General features: G+C 42.4%; 1 protein-coding gene across 5 annotated transcripts in view; it reads left to right on the top strand.

The window, feature by feature from the left end:
* Positions 1-17,271, top strand: part of LOC139260297 (C-terminal-binding protein 2) — a 318,546-nt gene that overhangs the window by 108,813 nt on the left and 192,462 nt on the right. For all 5 annotated transcript variants that reach the window (XM_070876739.1, XM_070876738.1, XM_070876735.1 and 2 more), the window contains exon 2: positions 11,777-11,945. In XM_070876739.1, the coding sequence (XP_070732840.1) occupies positions 11,888-11,945 (58 nt within the window). In that variant the 5' untranslated portion in view covers positions 11,777-11,887. The remainder of the gene's footprint in view (positions 1-11,776; positions 11,946-17,271) is intronic.

The raw sequence follows: 17,271 nt of genomic DNA, 5'->3' as shown, positions 1-17,271 counted from the left end.
TTCACTTAACATTTTGACCAAATCTAGGCTTGGGTTTAAATATTAACAGTGTTAAGCTATACTAACTGGTATGGTCCCACGTTGATCACTAGTCTGCGCTGAATTAGCCAGCTTCAACCACAGGGGCCCCTTAATTAGCTTCAGTGTCCCTGAGCTAGGGAGTTTAAAAAAAAACAGCCGGGCTCCAGCACCTGACTGTTTTCCCTGCTGGAAAGTGCGCGTTTGTCAGACTGGACCCTATTTCCTAGCTGTCCTATCTTATCGTTAACATTTTGCCTTTATCAATTTACTGGTATTTTTATACACCCTTTATAACAGCTATTTAATTCTGCATTTAAATCTTCCTATGATTTAAAAAAAATGTCAGCAGACTTTTTATTACGCCATGTGCTCCATTTAAAAATTCTCATGAAGTGGCAAAAAGGGTTGAGTATAGACAAGCATTGCAAAATGTCATGTTGAATGCGAGTGACATTTTTCTATTGCACTTAGAAGGTAAGTCAATTGTTAGATTTGGGAGACTGCAGTTATACTCTTGTATGTTTTGTATGGAACAAAAAAAATTATTTCGTCAAAGGGCCAACTCAGTGATGATCTTTCCCTCCGAAAGCTGGACAGACTAATTTTACAGCAATCGACTTACAAAAGAGTGGTGTGAATGTTACAAATAGGTGTTGGAGCTGTCAGCAGGGGTCTGGCACTTACTCTACCTCTTGTGGAGCTGCAAGAAAATTACAACCTATCTGGGGAGGAAGGAACTGGAGAATATAATGACTTTTGGATCTGTTCCTTCGAGCTCCCATGTTCTATTTTAACAGTTGAAAGGGAAAAATCGAGCATTCTTGAAAATCTGCAATAAAAACAGAATGCTGTACAGCAGGTCAATCAGTATCTGAAAAGAAAGGTTAACATTTCAGAATTGTCACTGGGTTTATTCAGTATATTGCTATCAGTATACTATAGGAAAGATCAATATATTTTAGCGTTATAACAATACCTGTTTTGTGTGATACGGTTAATCCATCACCTCAGATTGCTGCTACCAACACCCCCACTAGTATCATCATCATCATCATCGAAATCGAGGAAGACTTGCTTCCATTCCAAAAATGAGTTCTCAGGTGACTCAACAGTCCAATGTCACAGGTGGGACAAACAGTCGTTGAAGGAAAGGGTGGGTGGGGAGTGCCGCACGCTCCTTCCGCTTGCCCTCCGCACGTTCTCGGCGATGAGACTCGAGGTGCTCAGCGCCCTCCCGGATGCTCTTCCTCCACTTTAGGCGATCTTGGGCCAGGGATTCCCAGGTGCCGGTGGGGATGTTGCACTTTATCAGGGAGGCTTTGAGGGTGTCCTTGAAACATTTCCTCTGCCCACCTGGGGCTCGCTTGCCGTGTAGGAGTTCCGAATAAAGCGCTTGGTTTGGGAGTCTCGTGTCGGGCATGTGGACGATGTGTACACCAGTAACACCTTCAGTCCCACAATCCCCCGAGATATCTACGCTCTTCTAATTCTGCCCTCTTGAGCATTCCTGATTATAATCGCTCAACCATTGGTGACTGGTCCTTCTGTTGCCTAGGCCCTAAGCCCTGGAATTCCCTCCCTAAACCTCTCTAACTCTCTTTCCTCCTTTAAGACACTCCTTAAAACTTACCACTTTGACCAAGCTTTTGATCATCTGCCCTAATTTCTCCTTATATGGCTCAGTGTCAAATCTTTTGACTTATAATGCTCCCATGAAGTGCCTTGGCATGTTTTACTATGTTAAAGGCGCTATATAAGTACAAGTTGTTGTTGCTTCTTGATCCCAGCGGTAGTATCGTAAACAGAGTTTTTTTTGTAAGCCTGCTAGTCTGCTGTTGAGGAAAAGGAGTCAGTTTTAGTGGAGAGTAAATGCTGGGGAGGGGGTGGGGGGGTGGGGTGCTAGCTCACGGATACCGGTGTCCCAGGATCAGATCTGACAAGCACTGGTATAAAAGCAACTTATTATTGTATCGCTCAGTATTTTTGACAATTCAAGTGGATACAGTAAAAAATTAAAAACATTCACAAACCTTAGCTTTACTGAAGTCTTAGTGACCTTACTGGTTTTGGGTGTGACCTTTCTTCGGAACTATATTAGTAGTCTGTTTGCCCAAGAGAAGTAAAGGAACAAGATTGGACACACGAGGTTGTAAACTACTGCTCCACCCATATAAAGCAAAATTGTAGGTCCGATGGTGAATTGGTTTGAATATTAATTTGTCTCATAAAGTGTGTTTTTGGGAGTTTATATGCAGACATTATGGACTGGCATTGTGTTATCAGCAAGGTATTTATTGAGCCGATCAAACTGAAATTAATAGACTGCCCCCAGAATATAAAACAAATTTAACTGACTAATGCATGGATATTGCAGGATTACAGTTCCAGATCAACAGACTCTGAGCTTGTCTCACTGGCTGGAATGGGAGCTTGGCTATCGGGCAGATTAAAAACAGTTATTAAAGAGCCCTGAGTTAAGGGCTAATAAGGAGGCAGTACTATTATCAGAGAGTACTTCAAACTGAGGAGCATAAGGCACTGTTCTGATGTCTGGTAAGAAAACTATTGTAATGAACTGAAAAATTAATTAGTTTAGGCCCAACAAATAGCCCAGACATTTTGTGGAAATGGTCTCAAATGAGCAATTGTTCACAAGCTTCAGGGCATTTATACAGGCAAGTGTAGAAACCCCTCTTTGATGTAGGCAAGGGGTATTACAATCATGAGTGTCTAGACAGAAATTAGTAGCCAGATGTTCCTTCATGTAGAGGCCATTTAGGGGTATTGAAAATAATCCTTGCCTGGTGTGATTGTCCCACTATTTAGCTGCTTTTATATTGGTATCAGTGAACTGTTTGTGTGGCCATTTCCTGAAGCATTGGTCTAGTGCAGCCATCGGCAGTTACAGTGTAAATCGGTTGTTCCTGTATTTGCTAATGCCAACATCCAGCGAGACCTATTTTGAAAAAATGCCATCTTAGTGCATTCTGAAACACATTATTGTGATGGTTAAGGCTGACTCATGGTCACTATTGGTCACTATTTTTGACACAATTAAATATGGCACTTTAATGTACAGAATTTTACGACTGCCGGTGTGGATGAGAACACTGCCGTGGCCCTTCCGACACTCTCCTGATGTTACTCCTTCAGGAGTGCGACAGAAAAGTCTGCAAATTAGCTTTGGCACCTGAAGCGGCTTGGTGTTGGGATCATTATACAAGTGCATGCCTTCAATCCTGGCTATGTGTACACTTAGTTTCTAATTATTTATTTTTTTTGCAGTTTCTGAAGCATTGGCTAAAGAAGCAACAGAAAAAAACAATGCATGGTGTAAAATTGCCCGTGTAAAGTACAAAAAGAAAGCTTTACTTTTGTTCATGCCATTTTCTCTTCTCCACCCATCCCTCATACGTAAAACCTTAAAACAAAATCTATTACATACATTTTTTTAAACTGATCTTTTGCACTTTTCTGCCTCTCACTCCTGGACCACTGCATCGCAAGGTGTCATTCTGATTCTCGCGTGAAAAACAATCAGCTAAAATAGTTTTGATAAAATAAGTGGAGTTTCCCTTTAAGTTTTATTGATTTCACTTTAAGTAATATACACTAATTAAATAATTATGTTGGCAGGAACCCATTGTAAGTAAGCTCTCAAGCTTAACTGTAGTATCCTGTCTAAATAGCTATCAGTAAAAATAAATAGTAGCAGTATAAACAAATAACATGAAGGGGAAAATTTTCCCCTTTACAGGCAATGAAAGAACGAAGGCTTCTTGGGTCAGATGAAGTGTAAATTGTGTGAAACACATCAGTCTATGAATTCATACAGAAATCCAATGAGCACCGTCTGCAGCACCAGCAAGACATTTCCATTCTGCTATCCTTTCTATCTCGAGACTGGTGAATTAGTGCTAAAATCTCATTGTACTGAATACTGCCAGAATTCATTAAACTCATTACCACTTAAGATTCTTAACAGCTGTCAGAGAGAGAGAGAGAGAGATGGATAGAGGCAGAGTTTCATCTGGATTGAGTTTGAACCCAGGTGCCAGAGTTGAAAGTACACCACTCCCTCTTTCACATATATCACCCAGTCTGACTGTGGCACAGAGTTGCTGTGTAAAAACCCAGTTATTACAGAGTAATTTAAAACAGACAACAGATTTTCTTTTAAAGGACATATTTGAAACTACTTTTAAAAACAAGCTTATAGACGGCAATACAATGCTGTGAGTTTGCTAAGCGCGGGGCATTTATGAGATCTTTATTTATAAGAACGTGTGAAGTGCCATTAAGAGAGTCTTGAACATGATCCACTGAGAAAACATCCACTGTACAGCGGGAATATGAGAATTATTATGCAATTACCAGGTCTCAAGATTATTATCTTGTGCCTAAAATAAAACATTTTAACTCAAACGACCCTTATCTCCTCAAGTACTAATTACTTCTTTATCTAAAAGTACATGCAAATGTTCTCGTCTTGCAGTTCTGAAAGCTTTTGTCTTTCCCGGTCAGATTTTATGTCTTATCATTGTGTAATGTACTGAATGGAGGGAATCTTTCAATTAGTAATAAGAATGAGGGGGAAGTATGGCCTTTGTACTGAATGAATACAAGGAAATTGGACTTCCAATACAATTTATCACTTGTGAACCTGCAGTGAGTTTCCAACAAGTCCAGCACTGCTGATAGTGTTGTGTAGGAACGCTCATAAGTCAGAATATTAATGAGATGCTCAACCAAATAAAAGGCTTATAATGGCATTGATGTTATTTTCCAGCATGCAAATTGATTGAAATGCATACAGCTATATTGTTCAACTATGTTTACAGCTTATTTAATTCCTTTTTCTCCCTTCCCTATTGGAGAAAAGGCTGCAGCAGCACTTCTGCCTTTTGCAACAAATACAGAATTCCAGTTGGCTACTTACTTTTGTACAGAAAACATGTGCTTTTGGCTTATCAGGGCTACGACAATATCGTTTTTCTACCCATGTAGGATAATCTTGGGGGTAACACCTTAAATGTCTGATTTCACTGGGTAGGTTTGAAATCTTTGCCCAGGTCGAAGTTCACTGTCAGCAGGAGTGACTGGTCAAGGGCCAAAGTTCCCTGTATTCAGGACTCACTGATCAAGGGTGAAAATGGGCAGAAGTGGTGTCTGAAGAAGGGCTAGCTGTTGCTGAGCGAGGACCAGCCTGACAGGGGCCCTGCTGAGTTGTTTTGTAATTTTGGCCAGTGAAATGGAGGATACTCCATGAGCATGAACTGCTGAACAAGTCATTGCTTTATTGTATGAAATGATGCAAGCTGAATCTGGCTTGAATTGTGGAACCTGATATCCAGTTATGCACTGTCATGCGACAAGAGTTCTCTGCGTTGCAGACTGTCACTGAGCAATAAGCAACATCAGTAGCGTCTGCAGGGAAGACCTCAGGCACGCAGGTAGCAAGCCAAACTGGAGCGTCCGCCATGAAAGCTCCCACTGATGATGCCACGGTGTTGAGATCCACTGTGCAACGTGTGTAAAGATTGAGGCGCTTGGAAACGCATTCAGCAAAGCCACGAAAGAGCAATTCAGAGCCCTCATAGAGCAATGGTCTCTGGTCACAGAGACCAATGGCTGTTACTGGGACTCGGCCTCCTACATTTGCACGTGTGCCAAAGCACAGGAAGGGATGGCAAACTCTGAAGTTATTAACAGCTGCTTAGCAGAACAGGCCTCTAAGTAAATGACTGTAGAAGTACCCCAAACGTGCAGGCCATAACTGGAATAGGGCACCTTTTCTTTGTGCATAACTGGGAACACCTTGGTCAGTAGCTCAGAGGTACACAGCCAACAGAATCGCAAGTAGGTCCTCAGAAAGTCTCCCAGGAATCCTCCACATTTAAACCTTGCCCACACCCTTCCTTCCTTTCTAATAGGCTATCAGTTAGAACAGAAATATCCCAGAAGTGTTTGTAGGGCACAAATGCATACAATGGATCCTTGTAGGTCATATACAAAGTTTAAATCAATACTCCTATTATTTTGCATATATCTCAAGCTGTGGATAATAACAGATTCTCATGTTCTGATTTAAGATTTATCTAATCTCTCATAAAGCTCGATGCCTAAAAAACTTAAACCGTAAAAATAAGTGAGTAATGAATAAAAGCCCAAATTGAATGAGATGCATGTGCTCTGTGGGCCAGATCCCCCAAGCTCAGCGGTTGTAAATGGCCCACAGCCCTTAGTTTGGAATCCCTGGATAATTGAGGCAAACCCATATATAGCAGTAGGAGTGATCCCATTTGCTTACTTTGGTGTTTCTCTTCAAATATGATACCACTTTGCACATAGCATTTCATGTGCCGTGGGTAAGGATCCCCTTGCTCCCTCCATGAGCGCTCACATTTGCACATTCCAATGTTGAATTAATGCACCGTGCACTATTTATACCAGTTGCATTCCTGTTATGATAGTTAATAAGTGACTCTGCACTGTTACTACAAGTTGCTAAGTTTCAGCACATCTGACCTCCAAGAAAGCACTGTAAAGTTATGCGTACCTGCAAGTGCGCTAAAAAGGAGTAGAACCACGACACTAAGAGGAAATTAAACTGCTAAGTGTCTGTGCATTGAAAGAAAAATTATATCTAATAATTATAGGGGGCGGGGTTGATGATTCATTGCTGCTGTGACAGAGGAGAAGTGAATTGGCTTTAAATCATGGCAATCTTTTATTAAAGTATCCTAAAGGGGCCACTGCTTTGGTTCTCCCAAAGTCAGCAGTAAATTCCTTTACATACTTCAAGAGATTTCGCTATCACCATAGCAAAGTTTTTCACAGCAACATATTTCCTGTGCTTCAAATAAACACGTTGTGTCAAGAGTGCTCCAGAAAATGGCAAACTGTTGAACAGGAGAAAATGGCAGATCAACCTGAAAATTGCTTTGAAATGCATTGACATTGTAATAGGCTGAGGGAGGAGACTTTGGGGACTGAAATTGCCCCATTCTATAAGGCACGTGGCCGTCTGAAAGCGGCGGTCACAGGTCGGTACAGCATAGCTACCGAGTCTCCGTGGAGGGGCCACCATTTTAAACATGGCCCTTCCTCTGGGTCGGATCGGTGTAGGGGACCGACCACTCTGCCCGTTTTCCTGCTGCGGTGTGCACGCGCCGACCCCTTACCAACCGGCGCGACCACTTCCCGAAATTGCCCTGTGGGAAATAGCTCTTTTGTGGAATTGCTCCATGGAAACAGCATCGCTGCCAGCCGGTGCCCCCGACAGTTTTTTCTGTCGGTGCACTTCTTGTTGGTCGGCGGTGCGGCCGCCCTTAAAGGAGAAGTGGTGCTGCCGGTGACGCCATTTTTATTTTTTATTGTCGGCCGACTGCCAAGTCACCCCAACAGTTATGCCCCCGGGTTCGGCCAGGCAGCCTGGCACCCCCTCTTGGGTGCCAGGCCGCTGGCCCGCCCAATACCCTCCCTAGTGGCCCAGTGAACCAATGTGAAAAATATGCAGAGTTCGCAGCGGCCCTCCCCTTTAACTGAAGGGGAGGGATGTTGTTACGCGTCAACGTCATCAGCGCGGCGCTGATGACCAGTCGGGGTGGCCGACCCACTGCAGGGGCACTTCCGCCCTCAGCCGCCCCAACCGAAAACTAACTTCAAAGTGCCGAATATCAACAGCTTCTCTGCCGTATGGGTTGCAGTGGATAAAAACTTTTAAAAAAACGGCGGTTTCGCCCCGTTTTGGGTGGGGGGCAAATTCTACCCCTTTAACTGTTTTTCTCTTCTGACTTGGGTTCTGGGACACTGGTATCTGTAATCCAGCTCCTGGCCTTTGGACCTCATATAGGGTCTACAAGTCAAAGCACTGATTTAACAGGAGAAACACCATGAGCAAACTTGACAGAAGACTGACAGAATCGAATTAAAAGAACCACATACAGTCTGCTGTTAATTCAAAGTCACCTCATTCAACTGATCTGATAATTGAATGCATGAACTTCCTACTTTTCTATGTTATTTATATTGTTTAATTCAAAATAACTGGATAATTCATATTTTTAGTACATGAAATAATGGAATTATCAGGAGTAGACTGTAAAAGTCTGTCTTTGATCTCATCCTTCCGGATGGGATTTGAACACAGTTTTTAGAGCAGAAGGAACAATTTAATTTGCAACACATTGTGCCACTCAATCCTTCAGATCACACTGGCGTAAAAATCAGCTGCACGCGTTGAGACAAAAATTAGTTTTCTTTTTAATGTGATAGAAATAAACCGACTTCATTCAAAACAACTGCAGGAAAGGAGCTGGGCTCTATGCATTTCTCCACTTCAGCTTTGTAATCTTTGGCATTAAAAAGGCTTAACAATTCAAAAGCTCAAATTATATTACTGTCCTCTTCTGGAAGCACTTGGACAGGATTTCTCTTTAATTGTTCCAGCAGATACAGTAGAAACCCTTTAATTATTAAAATTACTTTATTTCCCCTGACATAAATCTACATTCTGAATTATCAGGTAGCCTGTCTTCTAGAGCATGTTAACGAATACTGTTACTTTTATATGTTAAATACCAGTGGAACTGTTCTAGTACAAGTTCTGTGCCATGATTGAGTATGTCCTACATTTCCCTGGCTGGTCATACAGTTTAACACTGTGCACCAGCGCATTAACATTCCTTCAAGTATCTTGGGTGTTAAGAGACATTTCCTTTGGCTGTGTTACTAATACGGCAGTTCAGGTACTTACAGGATTACAATACCATATAATGATCCAATCAGTTCTAACAGCAAACTGGTCTTGGATTAGTAAATATGGTTGTCTGGCTAAGTAATTAAGACTGACAGCAAGCTGAGATACTGCATTTATTTTCAATGTCTATGAGGGTCTTTTCATACATTGTTGTCTACAAGTAATGTTACATATTTAATTAAAACAAAGAAGGTGATGAGGCGATCCGATAAAGGTATTCAAAATTTGATAACGTAACTAGGGGAAAAGTATTTCCACTGGTAATTAGAAGGCATAAATTTAAGATAATCACCAAAAGAATAAAGGCAGAGGATAAAATAATTTATTTCACACAGGGTTGTTACCAGAAGCAGTGATGTATGAAGAATCCATCATTGCTTTGAAAAAGGAAGTAGGTAAATACTTGAAAAATTAAAATTAAAAAGGTTCAGGGGAACTGTACGAAGTGGAAAACTGTTTTGAGAGCCGACAAAGGCACTATGGGCTGAATGGCCTCCTTCGGTGCTGTAAAAATCTTTGGGGGAGAAATTCGATTGTGCCTCAGTTGGGGTGGTGTCCCTGGTGGAGCGGTAAATTTTGCGCTGGCAAATGGTTTGCGTCTGCCACCGCAAAATTCATCAGCTGGGCCTGGAATTTGGAGTGGGGCGCCAGGCCAGTTGAGCAAGGGAAAATCCCGAGCTAAACAGCCGGCCTTGGAGCGCCATAACCAAGGTTTGAGGGTAGGGAAAAAAGCCACCAAAAGCATTCCAAATACATAACTCACTCCACCACAACATGAATCGCAAAATGTAAAAAAAAACAATCACTCTTACCTGAGGTTGGCATTACTTACCTGACTGCGGCTACAGCTTGGAATGGCAGCTTTCACAACCAAACATCGAGCCGGTGTCGCAACCAGGGTCGTTGCACACCAGCTCGCCACTTCCGGGCGGTAATGCTCCACGTCCCGTTGATACTGGCACTGAATGTCCCAGCGGGGCGCTGGAAGCTGGCTGCCTGGGCGCAAGTGCTTTCCGCCGCCATTTGCCACCCCTCCGGGGCGCTAAGAATGGCGACAAAGTACCAAAAATCCAGCCCCTTGTACCTTTAATTGGTCAATGGCTGGGGTCAATGGCTGGCAATGCTCATTTCAGTTTACTAAATGTATTGGTCAAATTATTTAAATCTGTTGGCTTTTCTCACCCGCCATACCATTAAAAATCTAATTTCCCTGAATATAACGTCTTCTGAAAGTTGCAAATTTGTTGTCATTTGCAACAGACTTTACTGATTTTGTGAATGCAGGGACTTGCAAAAGCAGGGTCAGTGATGTAATAGTGAAATGATATCACCACAGGTATTTACAACAATTACTTTGTGTCGACTTAAAAGTAGATAAAGTCTAAAATAATCAATGAAAGCCACATTGTAAAAGATGCAATACTGCAGCACCATCTTCCCCAGAAGCCGACATGGTGTGTATTGATCTGAGAGCTTGGAACAAATTGTTTCAATGTGGTGAAAACAGCTTTTTTTTACCAGAAATTGTTTATTTTTGTCCTGTTATCTTAAACTAAAGAAAATTAAAGCCAGATGTTAGGCAGTTGCACTGTCTCTCAGACAGCTCCACTGGCCCAGTCTGGTGGTAATTTTGATTATTGCTGACTGCAGTGTTTGCCACACACCTATCATGCTTATTTTTCTTTTAAGTCCATTTCTTTTACCATTGGAGTGTTTTCAAATAATGGCAGTAACTTGGACTGTGAAAATTGTGAATTGGGTAGGTTTCTTGCAACAATTTGTGTTAATACTACTTGTGATCATTCTCACAAATTGTGTCCAAAGTTTAGTGAATCTAACGTCACTACTTCATAAAAGTCAATGTAAACATTTCTGAGACTGTAGTGGAAGAAAAAACATGATGTGTAATGAAAAATACTTGTGGATGATCTTTCAAATTCCAGCACTAATGGAGGTGGGCTTGTTCTTACTTAACCCTTGTTCTCACAAGATCATAACAGCAATAGTATCTATTTATCCTGGGCCTCCTTGGGCTGAACAATGTATTTAATCAACACATAAGCTTCATACTCTCCCAAGCAAAGGAGGTTATTGCATTGCTTGATTTTTCATCAGTCAAATGACCCATTCTATACTGTGATTGGTCTGAGATTACATCATACAATTGCAGTAGTGACAGCAGGATGCGATGATATGCAGTGGTATGTAGCTCAGCTTAATTGAGTCTGAGTTCTACTCCAGTAACGTGTCAGCGCATTACTTGAACGGTTAATAAATGCATCACAAGGGAAGCATGTATAGGTTTTAGTTACATATTTACCTCTAGCTTTGCATCAAGATCAATATAGATTTTAACTCCTGACCTCTGTTTACTATGGTGGTGGATTGACTGAAGGTACAAATGGCAACTTGGTTTCTTGGGCATCTACTTGAGCCATTGAACTGCTTATTAATGAAGGTCTCACAGAGTTTCATGGGCATCTAATTATTATGGTAGCAGCAAAGGTCACAAGATATGAGGAAGACTTCTGACCTTGATTTAGCCAGTGTTCTAGCTGAGAACTATTGTAGTCTTGGCTTTGTGTATGTGAGGCACAAGGCTTTATTGCACACTGAATAGGTTGGTTAACCTTTAAATGACTGGAAATGCTGCACATGGTCACTTTCCCACTAAATGTTTCATTGTATAAGCAAGAGAAAAGCCTTCTCTGTGCTGAGCAGGAAGCAAGAAATTTTCACATTCTGTGTATGGTGTTTAGTAACAGAACACAAAGGCAAAAAGATGTTTGATCTAAGTTACGCTTTGCTGTATATTTGTAAATTTAATTTACTATTTTTATCGTGGGATGTTGGGATATCCTAACAAAAACGTGATGTGGTGCAACATTCTAAGAGTTCTTGTTGTTTTTCACCATCTTAGTGTAGGTTTTATTTTAATTGTCCGTGTGGTTCCAGTTTCACTGACTACTTTTGTGTCTTCAAATTTCCTTTCAGGATTTGGATTAGAGTTATGCACTTGAGCTCCTGTGGATTCATCTGAATTGTGAACACCTCAAACGTTGTTTGCTTGTTATATTGAAAGGAATTCATTAAGTAGCATCGCTGATGTCTCTGATGGACAAGCACAAAGTGAAGCGGCAACGATTGGATCGAATTTGTGAAGGTAAGCAGATTGTGTACAGTCATTTGGTCTTCAGCAATAGTGGAAGTAATTATTGAAGAATCCCATGATCATTAGATCTGATAAACTGGGCTGGCAGCCTTGCTAAACTGTAGCTGGAAGAACAAATTAAAACCTAGACTAGATCTTAGGTTGCATTTGCTTCAACTATAATAGCAGTGTCAGTTTGGCTCAGTGGTGGTTGAGTCATAAAGTTGTGGGTTCTGGCCTCACTCCAGGGACTTGAGTACAAAAACTAGACTGACATTTCGGCACAAGACTGAGAGAATGCCGCATTGATGGAGGTACTGTCTTTTGGATGAGATGCTAAATCACAGCCTTGTCTGTGTTCAGACAAACGTAAAAGATCCCGTGGCACTATTCGAAGAAAAGCAGGGGAGTTTTCCTGGTGTCCTGGCCAACATTCCTCCCTTAATCAGCAAGACCAACACAGATTAACCTATCATTTGTTACCTTGCATTGTAAAAATGGACTACTGTGTTTCCCTTCACAGCAACATGTATTACACTGCAAAATAATTCATTAGATGTGCAATGCTTTGGGACTTTCTGAGAAAGAAACAAAGAAAGACTTGCATTTCTATAGCGCCTTTCATGACCACTGGCTGTCTCAAAGTGCCTTATAGCTAATGAAGTACATTTGGAGTGTAGTCACTGCTGTAATGTGGGAAATGCGGGAGTCAATTTGCGCACAGCAAACTCCCTCAAACAGCAATATGATAATGACCAGATAATCTGTATTAATTATGTTGATTGAGGGATAAATATTTGCCAGGATACTGGGGATAACTCCCCTGCTCTTCTTCAAAATAGTGCTATGGGATCTTTTACATCCACCGAGGGAGCAGACGAGGCCTCGGTTTAATGTCTCATCCGAAAGACGGCACTTCCGATGGTACAGCACTCCCTCAGCACTGCACTGCTTTGTCAGCCTACATTTATGTGCTCAAGTTCCTGGAGTGGGACTTGAACCCACAGCCTTCTGACTCACAGGCAAGTGTGCTCCCCACTGAGCCACAGCTGAAACTGTAAAAGGTGCTATATAAATGCAAGTTCTTTCAGTGCTGCAATATAAATGAGGTGATAATAGTGCCCAGTAAACATAATACAGCCACCTGAACCTGCACTGGAAGCCACATGCTGCCTATCCCCACATTAAAGAAGGTCCACAGCCACAAAATTCAAGTAACAATTGTGACTTTTAGTCATCTGTACATGTTTGTTAAACACTTAACTACAATGAAATTGTCATTTTAAAAATGAATTGCAATTTTACATTCTAACTCCTGTATTATTTATTGGGAAGGGTGGTGTGGATGTGCTTGCACAGAGAAATAGGCAGAACTTTCAACATCCGGTGAGGTTGTAAAATGGGCGATATCGGATAGGCTGCCCATTATACACTCCACCGATTTTCCTTTCCAAGTCAATGGAAAGGCAAATCTGGCTGGAGTGTATAATGGGTGGCTGACCCAATCTCGCCTGTTTTACATCCCCATTGAAGTTGAGAAAATGTTTCCCCCTTTGTTGGTTCAGGAACAGTAATCAACATGGCCCAATAGATCTATCACTGGGTGGAACAGAGGGTGGAGCTGACCACCTCTGGTACTGGCATGCATTATTACAGAACAATCCTTTGTAGTTAACAAGTATCAATCTTGGAGTCTCCATTTATGTTTAGTAGGATAAAAAATACACTTTCTAATTTCAATTTCAATAGCCAATATTTAGTAGCTACATAAAATGGTCTACAGAATCCTCTGTATGCATAGCTCATTTTGTCATAACAGATTATAATACTTACTTGTAGACTCTACCTACAGTGAGTCATCTATTACACCCACTTTTTCCAATTGGAGCTATGGGAATGGGTGAACAAGCGTGTCCTGGAATCGAGACAAATTTATTTGTATAGCTGCCTGCCTTTAGGCCAACTCTTCCAAGATTATGTTACGAACCTGATGTTATTTCACAGCCTATACATTGATAATTATAATAGAAGGTGGCTCAACTGTGACATGAGGGCAAAAAAAAAATCAGCCTGATTTGAAAGTGTTCTGTACGTCTGCATTTCATCATCATCATAGGCAGTACCCTCGAAATCGAGGAAGACTTGCTTCCACTCTAAAAGTGAGTTCTCAGGTGACTGTACAGTCCAATACAAGAATTACAGTCTCTGTCACAGGTGGGGCAGAAAGTGGTTGAAGGAAAGGGTGGGTGGGGAGTCTGGTTTGCGCACACTCCTTCCACTGTCTGTGCTCGATTTCTGCATGCTTTTGGCGACGAGACTTGAGATGCTCAGCGCCCTCCCGGATGCACTTCCTCCACTTAGGGCAGTCTTGGGCCAGGGATTCCCAGATGCTGGTGGGGATGTTGCACTTTATCAAGGAGGCTTTGAGGGTGTCCCTGAAACGTTTCCTCTGCCCACCTGTGGCTCGCTTGTCGTGTAGGAGTTCCGAGTAGAGTGCTTGCTTTGGGAGTCTCGTGTTGGGCATGCAGACGATGTGGCCCGCCCAACAAAGTTGGTCGAGTGTGGTCAGTGTTTCACGGTCATCAAAATCCATGGCACGGCCTTGGACAATGTGGACCATTTTCCATACCTCGGGAGCCTGCTATCAGCAAGGGCAGACATCGATGACGAGGTTCAGCGTCTGCATCTAACCTTATTTCGACAGCATCTGAGACAAGTAGAAGTTAATCAGGACAAGCAGTAGCCCAGAGACATGTATATACTTGTGTAAATTAATTCTACCTCTGAATAGCCGTCAGTGAGAGGTCATGATTACTCAACCAATGGTTGGACAGAAATATGTGTCCCCATTGTTGGGGCAATGTTATTATCTGATCTCCTAAAGCACTTTCATTTTGTACTCATACCCCTATGAAATAATTTAACAGCCTCCAGTAGTGTTTGCCCCATCAAGGCATTTGTTATATATTGTTAGCTTCTTTTTCCAGTTAATCATGGCAGACAGATCTCCCAGCGTTCAATTTATGATATTGTATTATGAGCAAGTCTGGACTCTTAACAGTAAAACCCCTTAAGTCACTTCACTTAAGTATACAACTACTACAATGCACTTGATGCAAGTCTTTGGCATTAATTGTCCATGATTTATGCAAAGCCATTTTGGATTCATGCACTATTTACATCCTTTTGTGTTTGATTTAGCAGGGCCTCTGATCCCGAGGTTGAATTTGTGATTGTTTTTCAGGATTGAAAAGTTTTTTGTCATTTTTAATCCATTTCTTTGTAACTTCTTGTCCAGAATGGAAACAAAATGCTCAGTGAGTTTGTGCACCGCCATACAGACCCAGGAGGTCCCAGCTTCAGTCCCCATTATCTGCTGCGATAGTCAGTTTCAGACAGGGTGGCAGTAGGCATAGAACAGTTAGCTGCGACTCCTCCAGGGCAGGAATAGGAGAAATCAGCCAGGCTTCCAGCTACCATTGTTATGCAGTGGCCCCTGCTGGCAAATGCACTGTATAGACAGTGGATGAGGAGAAGATCATGTTTGGCTGTGATTCTCCCTCTGGTCAAGTAACTCGTTAGCACTCGTTAGGGTTCAAGAATGAAGAGCGGGCATTCGGGTGAAGTACTGGCAGGTAACTGGCATTCGCGAAACTGCACCCCAACGGGATTCAACACCTTTGGGAGAGAACTGGAAGGAGGTGGGAATGTAATTCCAAGGTAAACTGCTGAATATCTTCTATTTAATCGTATTATACACATTATAACCACATCTCATTTGTAGTTTGGCAAAGGCCCTTCCCAGTGATTGTTGTGGTGGAAAACAATGCTGGTATGCGGCAAGATGTGAAAGAAAGGCAGCATTCCCACGGCGTGTCTTTCATTTGTCCTTTGCTTTTGTATCAAATATATTTAAAGCAGCTTAAGAGTCCCTTCTGCCCGTGATTTGTTAAAGTAAGTTTCATCCACATTTGAGGGTAATCATGCTTTGTTGTTTTATAAAAGTGGCTTTGAAGCCAAGTTAAAAGAGAACAAATAAGCAGACACTGGGCTTTTTGAAATGTGCCTTTCTGTCTGATGTTTTTCATCAGATATGATAGCTACAGATTTGAGAATAACTGGAATGAGGGAACAGGAATGGCTGTAAAAATTCCACGCTTGTGGATTTGATTACGACTGGAGATTATTTCCAGCTGCATGCTTTAATTTGTTGTTTCCTCTTAAAGGGGACCAGTTTACTGTACCACCCTTCAGCATGTTGAGCAGCTTTAACCAAGGACACAGGTACCTGCAGTGCCTCTGTCTGTCCGTCTGCTTACGCAGAATCAGATTGAGCATTAGTTTCTTACACTGCAACTTAAATACACAAGCAATTAAGGTGCAGCAAAGCATTGAACCCCTCCCTTTCTCCTCTTCCTCTGCAGTTTTCTATTGAATTCCCAGTCTCATGGTGTCAAGGTGCTTCCTCATACAAAGGGCAGATCAAAGGGTGACCCCCACCCCACACAGTGCTTTTAAGCTGCTCGCCTTCTATCAGGTAGCATCTGGGAATAGGCCACCTGCTCTCTCCTTATATTGGATGTGTAGCTCAGCAACTCTAAAGGGAAGAGGCAGCAAGGTTTAAAGTATAAAAATGGGGAAGAAGTATTGTACTTCAAATATACAACTTTGAAATTTGGCACAATTTATATTAAAGCCCTGATTTTAACTGGGAGCAGGTTGGAGGTGGGGGGGGGTTGGTGGGGGGAGGTGGACGAGCCGAGTGCCAGCTCTACCCCCCGCCACCCACCCCCCCCCCCCCGAACTCGGTAATGCACAGTTCAGCCGATTTTAACTCCCAGACCTCATCTGCTAGTCCAAACTGACAGCTAGCTGGCGGGAGAGGAATTTCAGGTGGCAACAAGGAAAGCTGCACGGAGAGGATTTCTGGCGGGCGTTGAGAGGGGGAAGGGTGGAGCCCGGGGCGGGCGAGGCCTCAACTTTTGTTGTGGAGCCTGGGGGAGCACTCTTGCATGTATGGGCCTCTTCTGCTCCTTGATCCTATTCCCGCTGTCATCACCTGACTGGAAAGTCACGTGACGACAGCTTCTCTGCTCAGGCCACAGCTAAATTACCAGCCGGAACCCGACGATGTCAGTCCTTGCCATCTGCACAGAAGAGCAGATTAAAATAGAAGACAGTGGGATTGGTGCGGGACGTCAGCGTGTTTTTTATCCTCCGATTTTAACAGCCAGTTCCTGCCGGGTGGGTAGGGTTAAAATCGACTTTTAAGTGTCAGCGTCGCTCAGTTGTTAGATCTCAACTCTGAGTCAGAAGCTTATGGGTTCAAGCCCCACCC

The sequence above is a fragment of the Pristiophorus japonicus genome, chromosome 3, assembly GCF_044704955.1.
Source record: "Pristiophorus japonicus isolate sPriJap1 chromosome 3, sPriJap1.hap1, whole genome shotgun sequence".
Taxonomy (NCBI): Eukaryota; Metazoa; Chordata; class Chondrichthyes; family Pristiophoridae; genus Pristiophorus; species Pristiophorus japonicus.
The sequence above is the reverse complement of the archived record's forward strand: the minus strand, read 5'-3'. Positions and strand labels throughout refer to the sequence as shown.